Here is a 13,179-nt window from a genome sequence, read left to right as displayed (position 1 = left end):
TTAACCACATACGTATTGTAGGTGGAACAGCAGGTCAGAGGCTCAGAATTCTACGTTGAGTAATTCACCTCCTGCCTCCCCATTGCCTGTCCTCTATCTACAAGGCACAAATCAATAGGGTGATAGAATACTCCTCACTTGCCTATATAAATACAGTTTCAACAACACAAGAAAGTTCATACCATCCAGGATAAAGTAGCCCACTGATAGGCATCACACCCACAAACATTCAGTCCCTTCATCGCCAACACACTACCATAAGATGCACCATAGTAACTCAACCAAGGCTCCTTTGACAGCACCCTCCAAATCTTGTCCTCTACCATCTGGAAGGAGAATGGCAGCTGATGCATGGGAACACCACTGTCACACAACATCCTGTCTTGGAACTATATCACTGTTCCTTCATTGTCACTGGGGATCTCCTATCACCCAAAAAACTGCAGCAGTTCAAGAAGGCAGCTCACTGCCTCGTTCTCCAGGGTAATTAGGGATGGATAAAAACGGTGGCTTTGCCAGTGACACCTATAGTCCATGAATGATAAAACATATTATATTAATGTGAAGCTATGGTCCATCATTAAAACTCCCCTAGTTTCACTATCCATCTTCTTGTATTTCCACAAGCCTGCTTTCCATCTTACACAAATGTCTTCATATAATTTATTTAACTAAGATCTGCTTTGATGTATATCATTGCTTGCCCAGCTACATTACATGTAATCAGCCCTTCAACAGAAACATACTAAGATTGAGTGACACGGACAGAAATTACTGGAAACACTGGAAAAGTTCTGAAGAAGGCGCTCTGGACCCGAAACGTTAACTCTCTTTTTTCTCCAAAGATGCCGCCAGACCTGCTGAGTTTTTCCAGCAATTCCTGTTTTTGTTTCTGATTTCCAGCAACTGCAGTTCTTTCAGCTTGTTCTTATATCAAGTGAAGGCATGATGTGGAGGTGCCGGTATTGGACTAGGGTGGATATAGTTAAAAATCACTCAACAACAGTTTATAGTCAACCGGCTTGTTTGGAAGTACTAGCTTTCAGAGCGTTTCTCCTTCATCAGGTAACTTGTGGAGCAGGATCATAAGACACTGAATTTATAGCAAAAGATCATAGTGTCATGCAACTGATAAAATATATTGAACAAACCTACATTGCTGTGCAGTCTTTTAGAATGAGGATTTTGACCCAGAAACACAGGTGCTCAATTACATCTAACAACACTTGATTGAAATATTAAATTGGGATGCTGTCTACCAGCTCCATTGGCATGAGAAATCCTGTTTGAAGAGGAGCAAGTAATTCTGCAGGACCCTAGCTCAACCAGTTCTACCATCGGAACAGGTTATTTAGTGAATCATTCAGTTGGTAATGGTAGGGGTTAGCTGTGTCCATTCAGCTGTTGAGTTTGTCCACTTAGCAACAGTGGCTATGCTTATGACTGCTTTATGAAGTAACCCACTGCCTGCGACTGTACCATGATATTGAGCTAACAGTTGTATGCCTGATGGTGACATAAAGCAGTGTGTTCACAACAGATTGCTTAGTGGCATGTGATTCTACCCACAGTAATTTCCTTACATTACTATGGTCACTTGAGGGGAACCAACTCAAGAACAGCGAAGGCAGGGGGCACTAAAAACTGATGCAAGCCTTTATGGTAAGGGAAACCTTAAGATGTAAAAAGTAATTTTAAGATAAAATACAACAGATTATCACCCAAACTGTAGGATTTTAAAGGATCCTAGGATTTTAAAGGAAGTAGGCCGGAGAGATGGGGGATGCACTGGCCATGGTCTTCCAAGAATCCTTAGATCTTGGAAAAGTCCCATCTGATTGGAAAATTGTCAATGTAACACCTTTATTTGAAATACGAGGAAAACTAAAAATGGTAACTAAAAACCTGTTAGCTTAACATCCATTGTTGGGAAAATGTCGAGTCTATTATAAAGGTCGTAAGAGCACAGCATTTTGAAATACACAATACAGAGGAACCTCAATTATCCGAACGACACAGGTAGGGAGTATTTTGTTCGGATAATTGAATGTCCGGATAATTGAATGACAGATAACACAGTTTAGCCAAGCATCAGAACCTTGCAATCTTGTTTGAATAATCTGAAATTTGGATAATTGATGCTCGGATAATCGAGGTTCCTCTGTAATCAAGCTGAGTCAGCATGGCTTCATGAAGGGGAAAGCATATTTGATAAATTTATTGCAGTTCTTTGAGAAGCAAACAAGTATGAAAGGTAAAGAGGATCCAGTAAATGTAATTATATTTGCACTTCTAAAAAGCATTTGATAAGGTGTTGTACATAGGTGACTCAATAAAATAAGAGCCCATTGATTTGGAATAGTATATTAGCATGGACAGGAGTTTGACTAACTAATAGAGGATAGAGATTTGGGTAAAAGGGCATTTTCAACTGGCAACCTGTAACTAGTGGAGTACCAAGGGCATCAGTGCTACGGCCACTATTATTCACAATATATATTAATTTCTTGCATGACAGAATTGAATGTGTTATCATCAAGTTTGCAGATAAAATGTGGGAAAGAAAATAGTGAGGATGACACAAGGAATCTACAGAGGGATACAGACAGGTTAAGTGAGTTGGCAAAAATTTGGCAGATGGAGTAATATGGAAAATGTGAAGTTATGCACTTTAGCTGGAAGAATGGAAAAACTAAACAGTATTTAAAGAGGGTAAATCTGCAGACAGCTGCAGCACAGAGGTATGTGGGTGTCCTTACACATTAATCATAAGAAGCTAACATCCAAGTTCAGTGAGTTCCAGGGAAGGCAAATGGGCTGCTGGCCTTTACTTCAAAAGGAATAAGAGTACAAAAATAAGGAGGCTTTGCTAAAAGTATACAAGGCACCGATGATATCACAAGTGGAATACTATGAATAGCTTTGGTCCCCTTATCTAAAGAAAGATGCGTTGGCATTGAGAAAGTCCAGAGAAGGTTCACTTGGTTGATCCAGATATGGAGGGAATTTTTTTACTGGTAGAGATTGATTAGCCCTACTGGTTGTGCTTCTCCAGGGTTTTAAGACACTCGCTGTATGCAGTCCAGATCTCGGAGTCATACAGGAGAGTGGATATCACTCCTGCTCTGTAAACAATGAACTTAGAGCCAGGTTTGAGGTCTTGGTCTTCAAACACACAGTCTTCAGGAAAACGAAAACCACACCAACATACTGAAGGCAGTGTTGAACCTTGATGTCGGTATCCGCACTTATTGACAGCAGGCTCCCAAGGTATGGAGAATGGACTATGTTGTTCAGAGGCTCATTACGGATTTTGATAACCTGGAAGTTTTGGTGGGTGGCAATGAGGTGAAATGGGCAGGTTGGTAGAGCATTTTTTCACTATGAATATTTAGAATCTGGTCCATTCTCTAGTAAGCTATGGTGAAAGTGTCACTACTACCTTTAACTGGATCTTCAACAGATCATTATTAATTTAGGGTTTACACAATTTAAATAGATACGCATAGAAGGCAGCCTTTGCCAGCATAAGTGTGTCCCACGCACAGCAGCACGACTGGACAAGAGGCTCAATTCAACTATTTCCTGTGCCAGTTTCTTTCCAAAAGACTGAAGCAAAAATATTGGCCTTCAGTCTACCAAGGGGCTGTTCCCACCCTAAATTATGTGGGAGAATAGAAGCAATAATATAAATAGCCAATTTCAACCATTTATGCAATCATTATGGGAGATGGGTATGATCCCACAGAGATTCAGGCTGCAGCATTTACACCAAATAACTGTGTTAGTAGAATTCACTTGTAGCTTGCACCTTTATTAGTTCAATTTCCCATGAATGCAATTCTCAAGGGGGCAAGAATGAATGAGTCCACCGCACATTGTCTGTTTAAAGCCAGCAGATGTAATTGGTATACGATAATGTCACTTTTCACAGCTGGAAAGTTACTGGCTGAAGAATGTGTGGCAGTTCAGCATTCTCAGATAATGACAACAATTCGCCCTTCAGCACTGCATTATTACTGGGCTATACATCTTCATCACCCCCACACTATTTTGTGCTTTGTCACTGATCTGTGGCCCAGTTAGGCTGAACAGGATTGCAAGAATTTGGTTTAAGAGTACAAGAGATATTCCTGATATTTCTTCCTGCTTTGTTTCTGTATTTTTGTCTGTATTTTCAAAGCAGAATTGGAGGTTTTGAATTAACAGTTACAAGATATGATGTCAGACAACATACTGTGCTGATATTTTAGCATCCATTTGCAAAAAGCACCACGTACTCAAGCCTCTGAGAATATGTCTGTTTTCTTCCTTATTCAGCTTCCCTGTGCTCCACTTCATGCATTACCTCTGAGGATGATAACTCAGGATTCTCAGAGGATGTACCATCCTAGCATTTACAATTGCTCTATACACAGCCAGAAACTTTTACCTTGGCAGGTGCATATCCTAGATTAGTCTTGGTGTCAAAATCTGGTGAAAACAATGATTCTTCTAAACTCCAGACAGTAAAGGCCCATTCTACTCAACCACTCTTCATAGGTCAATCCTGTCATCTCAGGTATCAATCAAACCATCAATGAATACTTCCTCCATTGTGGTACAGAGGGATCCTCACAAAAAACATAGACAATGCCACCCATTTTGTATTTTGGTGTCATGTATTTATTTGTATTCTTTATTTTCATAACCAGATAATTCTGATGGGTTATCTGTTCCAATGTTTGAGATTCTAAGGAGGGTTCTTCTCTTGTGGGCGGCACGATGGCACAGTGGTTAGCACTGCTGCCTCACAGCGCCAGAGACCCGGGTTCAATTCCCGCCTCAGGCAACTGACTGTGTGGAGTTTGCACATTCTCCCCGTGTCTGCATGGGTTTCCTCCGGGTGCTCCGGTTTCCTCCCACAGTCCAAACATGTGCAGGTTAGGTGGATTGACCATGCTAAATTGCCTATAGTGCTAGGTGCAGGGGTAAATGTAGGGGAATGGGTCTGGTTTGTTGCGCTTTGGTGGGTTGGTGTGGAATTGTTGGGCCGAAGGGCCTGTTTCCACACCGTAAGTAATCTAATCTAATCTCCTGATACTGTTGGTTTATCCTATTAGCTCTTAACTTTGATTCTAATTGGAAATTCTGGGAAACATTATGATTGGAATAGGATCTGTCCCACAGCAATGAAGACAAACAAAGGTAAACAATACTTGGCATTGCTTGCCCATTGTCCAATAAGCTGGGAAAAGATATCCACACCCTTTATTTGCTAAGAAAACCAAAGAAAAAATACAAAACAAATTACTGAAGGGGAGAAAAATGTAAATTTGATCTAGGACTAATAAAAATCTGGAAACAGGTAGACACTCCGGACCTGTTCTTACCTGCAAAGCAGAGCGGACAACATTGGATGTATGCTTCAGCATGTTGTGTAATGTATCAATGAGAGATAACAACAGATTATTAGTTGACTTCAAGTCACTTTTCTCATCCATTTCGAAATAGATGGCCGTTGTTTCAATAAATAAGTTACGGACAGAATCAACTAGACCTGTGGGGCAAGAAAACAAAACTGAAACCAGATCTGATGATTCAACACAAAATATTTCAAATATTTCAACACATACTATAATGGGGCTGACTTGCTCTGTAAGAGCCTGTGTATGTGTTAATTATGCATTAGAATTTTGTAGCAATCTTAGTTATTGTTAGAAACCATGACTCTTGATGAGTATTAATACCAGGATTGTAATTGGACCAAAGGGTCTGTTTTCTGTGCTGTGTATTCTATGTAAAATAAACTATATGTAGTTTTGATTATTGTTGAAAAAAGATATGCTGTCAAAGCTTTTCATTATACACTCACCAGGGAAAGGACCAAACTTTATGCTGCATGAGAAACAATTGTTCATTGGTCAACACGTTAACTCTGATTGGTTGAAGGTCTGGCATGGAGAATTCACCAAGGAACCATTGAGTCAGCATGGTGTTGTCAAAGGAAAATCGTTTTAAACCAATTTATTGCAGTTGAAGGAGTAATTTGCTGTGGATAAAGGTAAGCTTACAGACATATTGTACATGGGTTTATAAAAGGCTTTTGATAAGGTGTCACAGCAAAGGATTTTGCAGAAAATATGAGCTCATGGTATGAGGGGTATCATAATCACATGGTTAGAAGACTGGATAGTTGACAGAAAACAATGAACATATATAAATGCATCTTTTCAGATTGGCAGGATGTAAGGCACCTGCACGGAGGCCTCAATTTCTTACAATTTACATCAATAACTTAGATGAGGGCAGTAAAGGTATGGTAGCTAAATTCACAGATGACAGCAGGATAGGTAGGAAAATACAATGTGAAGAAGACATAAGGAAGCTACAGAATGAATGGGAAAATATCTGGCAGATGGAGTATAATGTTCATTTTGGCAGGAGGATAAAAATGTAAACCATTACTTAAATGGAAATGGGTGCAGAAGAATTTATTTGTTCCAGTGGATGAGTCACAAAATGTTTGTTTACGGAATAGCTCATAATCAAAAGAGCTAATGAACCTTTACTTCCATATCAAAGAAAGAATGTGTAGTGATTGGAACCAGGTGGATCTCATTACATAGGGGATGCTTAATTGGGGTTGTTAAACTGGGCCAATCGGGGAGCCCTCAGTGACAGATATAGACAGGAGATTATTTGAGGTTTGTCCTCATGTCCCTGTAAACTGTATAGATCCCCATCCAACTCCTTTGATGTGAAGGGCAGTGTTTGTAAAAAAAGAAAAAAAAAAGAAAAAAAAATAGACAGGAGATTACTTGAGGTTTGTCCTCATGTCCCTGTAAACTGTTTGAATGGTAGGATTTGGGGCCTGGCTTTGCTGCTCCTCTCCCTTGTAAATTGCTGTCTCTTGTATGCAGCTGTAAATGTAACTGATTGTTGTAAACTGTTTTTGTAATTTGTTTAATAAAATATAAATAGACAGGAGATTCACTGTTTTGATCACACAGCACTGTCCCTTGATGTGAAGGGCAGTGTTTGTCACTGGCCACGCGGGTGTTTTCCTATCTTCCTGGTGGTGGAAACTGAATAAAGATTCGTGCACTTTGTGTCTTTCACTGTGTCTCACACCTGCACACACACACCATGGGTGCTGGAAAAAAAATAATAAAAAAAACAAGAGAAAAAAAAATAAACAGGAGTGTCCTCTCTAAGAATAAGAAATAAACAGGAGATTAAATTTAACAAAAAGAAAAAAATAATTAAAAAAAATAAACAGGAGATTTGGGTGCTGGGAAAAAAAAATAGACAGGAGATCCCCATCCAACTCCTTTGATGTGAAGGGCAGTGTTTGTAAAAAAAGAAAAAAAAAAGAGAAAAAAAAATAGACAGGAGATTATTTGAGGTTTGTCCTCATGTCCCTGTAAACTGTTTGAATGGTAGGGTTTGGGGCCTGGCTTTGCTGCTCCTCTCCCTTGTAAATTGCTGTCTCTTGTATGCAGCTGTAAATGTAACTGATTGTTGTAAACTGTTTTTGTAATTTGTTTAATAAAATATAAATAGACAGGAGATTCACTGTTTTGATCACACAGCACTGTCCCTTGATGTGAAGGGCAGTGTTTGTCACTGGCCACCTGGGTGTTTTCCTATCCTCCTGGTGGTGGAATTTGAATAAAGATTCGTGCACTTTGTGACTTTCACTGTGTCTCACACCTGCACACACACACCATGGGTGCTGGAAAAAAACCCCAGGAGATATCACACCTATACACACGCACCATGGGTGCTGGGGAAATAATAAGCACTACCGCACTTAGGTGGTATTGTGGGGGTTTAATTAAAAAAAAAATAAACAGGAGTGTCTCCCCTCCCCTTCACTGTTTTGATCACACAGCACTGCCCTTTGATGTGAAGGGCAGTGTTTGTCACTGGCCACCCGGGTGTTTGCCTATTGTGAATGTATAGAAAAAAAAAGGAGAAAAAAAAAATAGACAGGAGATCAGGTCTGAAGACCTCCTCGTGGGTCTGCTCCTGGGCCTGGCCAAACTGGCCATCAACAGGTCCAGGCAGCGGGCCGTGGAGGGGGTCGTTAGGGCCGACTGCCTGCCCCTACACTACCACCTAAGTGCGGTAGTGCTTATTTTTTCCTCAGCACCCATGGTGTGTGTGTGCAGGTGTGAGACATTGAATAAAATTGAATAAAAAATGTGTGCACTTTGTGTCCTTCACTGTGTTTCACACGTATACACACACACACAAAAAAAGATATTTAAAAAAAATAAAGAGGAGATTTAGGGCCAACTGCCTGCCCCTCTTCCGCGGTTACGTTAGAGCCCGGGTGTCCTTGGAGAAGGAGCACGCGGTGTCCACCAACACCCTGGAGTTGTTCAGGGACAGGTGGGCGCCGCAGGGAGTGGAGTGCATCATTTCTCCCTCCAACTCTATTTTGATTTAGTCCCTACCCTCCCCTTCGCTGTTTTGATCACACAGCACTGCCCTTTGATGTGAAGGGCAGTGGAAATTGAATAAAGAGTCGTGCACTTTGTGTCTTTCACTGTGTCTCACACCTATACACACACACAATGGGTGCTGGGGAAAAAAATAAGCACTACCGCGGTTAGGCGGTAGTGTGGGGGTTAAAAAAAATAAAAGAAAAAAAAACAAAAAGGACTCCTCACACAGCACTGCCCTTTGATGTGAAGGGCAGTGCTTGTCACTGGCCACTCGGGTGTTTTCCTATCTTAAAAAAAAAGAGAAAAAAAATATATAATATACAGGAGATTGGGAGTGAAAAACAGGAGAGTCCATCTGCACACACACACCATGGGTGCGGGGAAAAAAAATAAGCACTACCGCACTTAGGTGGTAGTGTGGGGGTTAAATTAAAAACAAATAGACAGGAGATCCCCCTCCAACTCTATTTTGATTTAGTCCCTACTCTCCCTTCACTGTTTTGATCACACAGCACTGCCCTTTGATGTGAAGGGCAGTGCTTGTCACTGGCCACTCAGGTGTTTTCCTATCTTCCTGGTGGTGGAAATTGAATAAAGAATCGTGCACTTTGTGTCTTTCACTGTGTCTCACACCTAAGAAAAAATAGACAGGAGATCCCCATCCAACTCTATTTTGATTTAGTCCCTACCCTCCCCTTCACTGTTTTGATCACACAGCATTGCCCTTTGATGTGAAGGGCACTGCTTGTCACTGGCCACTCGGGTGTTTTCCTATCTTCCTGGTGGTGGAATTTGAATAAAGATTCGTTCACTTTGTGTCTCACACCTGCACACCATGGGTGCTGGGGAAAAAATAAAATAGACAGGAGGTTCAGAGGCCTTCTCAGTTTAGGGGATTGACTCTGTGTTGGCTGGTGCTACAGTCAGTATGCTACTATTAGTTTCTGCTTCTCTCTTTTTTGGAGCGGTAAACCTGATTTCTGAAGTACTTAGCCAGTTTGTTAACTGGCATTCCTTTTAGTGAGGACTGATTGTTAAACTTCTGATGCAGTGTTTCAGGTGTAACTCAGTCCTCATTAGGGGTGTGTTGTTTCACTGGCTGGTTACAGCCTGAGTTTCTCTTTTCTCTTTTTACTCTTTGAGAAAAGGATGATAATTTTGTGGTAGGGCTTAGTGCTTGGACTCTATTTTCCTTTTGTTTTTTTGTATGTGTCTTCACTTTTATTGGTGTTTGGACTGAGCCCTTGTGGAAGACATACATTTTACCAGAGTAGCTGTACTACTATTATAGGACAAGCTAAACAGAGAACAGCCAGGGAGTTCCTAGAGGCATGGCACTCATCCACAGATTCAATCAATAAGCACATCAACCTGGACCCAATATTCTGGCCACTGCAACGGACAGCTGGAACTGACAACCGGAAGCGGCAGATTCAAACCACTACAAATGCCGGAGGAAAGATCATAGAAGCGCTTCACAGGAGGCTCCCAAGCACTGAGGATGTCACCTAGACAGGGGACGAAACGTCTGCAACACAAATTCCCAGCTCAGCGAACAGAACCACAACAATTGTGCCCAATTTGGAACCCAAGTTTTCACTTAATAATAGTAATATATCATGAACTTTCATCACAAGTTTCCTCCATCTTTATGACATGAGTAGAGCTACAGTTCACCACAGAGAGAGCTGCAATTTGTAATTAGAATTGTGTCAGCCTGATCAGTGTGTTTACTTTGGAGGCCATCCATTCTGAGCTGGCTCATTTAGGAATTGGGAAGAACAATCAAGTTTCTAATGGCCATTGAGACAGCTTTGCCAATGTAGGAAAGTGTGAGTGCTCTTCAAGGCTGCTAATGGAATAGGTTCTCATGCTCACAGCTTGTGTAGCCACAATAGAATAAATGGCAAATGCACAGTTTAATCCAAAACAATAACATTAGTTTGTAAGCATTGGGAAAGCTTAGCTAGATGCATACAGCAGCATGTAGAGAAAGTAAAGCCCTCGTAATAAAGTGTTCTATGTGTCAAGAACACTCATGTGAGTGTATAGTACATGGATCATTAATAGTGGGAAGACCTTTGTTCCTGTGGTACAGTGTATTCAGTTTAAAATCTGTTGTTGCATTATGTACTCAGGGTCAACATATTAATAACAAAGAATTGCCATTTACTAAACCCATTCATATTCAGTCCATCATTACAGTGGCTTGACTGAATTTCATTTTCTCAAGGATACAAATGCAGATTGTCTGAGCCCAAGCGAAGAGATGTGAACAAACTATCCACTTCAGAGTCAGAATCATAGAGATGTACAGCACGGAAACTGTCCCTTTGGTCCAACTCGTCCATGCCGATAAGAAATCTTAAATTCATCTAGTCCCATTTCCCAGTACTTGGCCCATATCCTTCCAAACCCTTCCTATCCATGAACTCATCCAGATTGTACCAACCTTCACCACTTCCTCTAGCAGCTCATTCTATACAAGCACCACACTGCGCAGGAAAAGTAGCCCCTTCGGTCTCTTTTAAATCTTTTCCCTCTCACCTTAAGCCTACACCCTCTAGTTCTGGACTCCCCCAAGCCAGGGAAAAGACCTTGTTTCTTGACCCTATCCATGCCCCTCATGATTTTATAAACCTCTATAAGATCACTGCTCAGCCTCCGAATAACCAGGAAAAACAGCCACAGCCTATTCAGCCTATCCCTATAGCTCAAACCATCCAACCTTGGCAACATCTTCGTAAATCGTTTTTGAACCCTTTCAAGTTTCAAAACATCCTTCCAATAAGAGGGAGAGCAGAATTGCACACAATATTCCAAAAGTAGCCTAACTAGTGTCCTATATAGCCACAACATGACCTCCCAATCCCTATACTGAATGCTCTGACCAATAAAGGAAAGCATACCAAACGCCTTCTTCACTATCCTGTCTACCCGAGACTCCACTTTCAAGGAACTATGAACTTGCACTCCAAGGTCTCTCTGTTCAGTAACACTCTCAGGACTTTACTTTAAGTGTATAAGTCCTGCTAAGATTTACCTTCCAAAATGCAGCACCTCATATTTATCTAAATTAAATTCCATTTGCCACTCCTCAGCCCCTTGTCCCAACTGATAAGAGATCCTGTTGTACTCTGAGGTTACCTTCGCTGTTCACTACACCTCAAATTTTGGTGGCATCCGCAAACTTACTGTTTATATCTCCTATGTTCAGATCTAAGTCATTTATATAAATAATGAAAAGCAGTGGACCCAGCACTGATCCTTGTGGCACATCGCTGGTCACAGACTTCCAGTCTGAAAAGCAACCCTCCACCACCACCCTCTGTCATTTACCTTCGATCCAGTTCTATATCCACATGTGATCTAACCTTGCTAACCAGTCTACCAGGAGGAACTTTGTCAAACGCTTTACTGAAGTCCATTTAGATCAAGTCCACTGCTCTGCCCTCATCAATCCTCTTCAACACTTCTTCAAAAACTCAATTGAGATATTGAGACATGATTTTCCATGCACAAAGCCATGTTGTCTATCCCTAATCAGCCCTTGACTATCCACATACATGCAAATCCTGTCCCTCAGATTTTCCTCCAACAACTTGCCCACCATCAATGTCAGGGTCACCAGTGCATAGTTCCTTGGCTTTTCCTTACAAAGTGGCACCACGTTAGTCAACCTCCAGTCTTTCAGCACCTTACCTGTGACTATCGATGATCTAAATATCACAGCAAGGGGCTCAGCAATCACTTCCCTAACTTCTCAGGGTTCTACAGTACACCCGATCAAGTCCTGGGGATTTATTCACCTCTATGTGTTTTAAGACATCCAGTACCTCCTCTTCTGTAATATGGACATTTTTGGGTATCATCTTTCAAATGATACATTAACCAAAGCCAACAAACTAAAAGTGTCATTCATCTCAATTTTTTAAATGGGACCCTTGGATTTGTAAATTGGTTTTTAGATTAGGTTAGATTCCCTACAGTGTGGAAACAGGCCCTTCGGCCCAACAAGTCCACACCGACCCTCCGAAGAGTAACCCACCCATCCTCTGGCTAATGCACCTAACACTATGGGCAATTTAGCATGGTCAATTCACCTGGCCTGCGCATCTTTGGACTGTGGAAGGAAACCTGAGCAACCGGAGGAAACCCATGCACACACGGGGAGAATATGCAAACTCCACACAGACAGTTACCCGAGGCCGGAATTGAACCTGGGACCCTCGTGCTGTGAGGCAGCAGTGCTAACCACTGAGCCACCGTGCCGCCCACTGAGTACCTGCCGGTTTATTAATATATAACAGGACCTCCAGCAGCAAGTGGCAATAGCAAAGCACAGCAGCAAGCAGGTCACTTTTAGCAGTTGTGCCAGGATCTCCACAAGCAGGTGAAGACAGTGAGGGAGGTCAATCAGTAGGGTGACTGGAACATTTAAATAGATCCTTTTTTGGGAAGGAGTTTGAAATAACTCCATAGAGGCTGGTATCACATGACCAAGTTTTGTTTGATTTACACATAGAAATTTCTTGACACTGATCCAGATTCTCCAGAGCCAGCTCTCAGAGTGAACAAAATCTCTGGCACTCCTTTCTATATCTGTCAGCCAGAACTCACGGATTGGACCAGATTAACGACCACAATCAGAAAACTCATATTCTATGAGGTCCACCTGGCTGACCTTGTTATAATCATTACATCTTCCCTCTCTGAGTCTGAGGACATAGGCTGGTTCTTTTTT

General features: G+C 41.5%; 1 protein-coding gene across 18 annotated transcripts in view; it reads right to left on the bottom strand.

The window, feature by feature from the left end:
• Window positions 1–13,179, bottom strand: part of ulk4 (unc-51 like kinase 4) — a 497,483-nt gene that overhangs the window by 121,693 nt on the left and 362,611 nt on the right. For 16 of the 18 annotated variants that reach the window (XM_043719550.1, XM_043719542.1, XM_043719541.1 and 13 more), the window contains one exon: window positions 5,373–5,539. The exons of 1 other annotated variant lie outside the window; for it this stretch is intronic. In XM_043719550.1, the coding sequence (XP_043575485.1) occupies window positions 5,373–5,539 (167 nt within the window). Of the gene's footprint in view, window positions 1–5,372; window positions 5,540–13,179 lie in introns of those variants that run through there. One more of the 18 variants, XR_006315935.1, reaches the window with a different exon arrangement.

This window comes from Chiloscyllium plagiosum, chromosome 29 (assembly GCF_004010195.1).
Source record: "Chiloscyllium plagiosum isolate BGI_BamShark_2017 chromosome 29, ASM401019v2, whole genome shotgun sequence".
Lineage (NCBI taxonomy): Eukaryota > Metazoa > Chordata > Chondrichthyes > Orectolobiformes > Hemiscylliidae > Chiloscyllium > Chiloscyllium plagiosum.
Note: the sequence above shows the minus strand (reverse complement) of the source record. Positions and strands in the feature narration are given on the sequence as shown.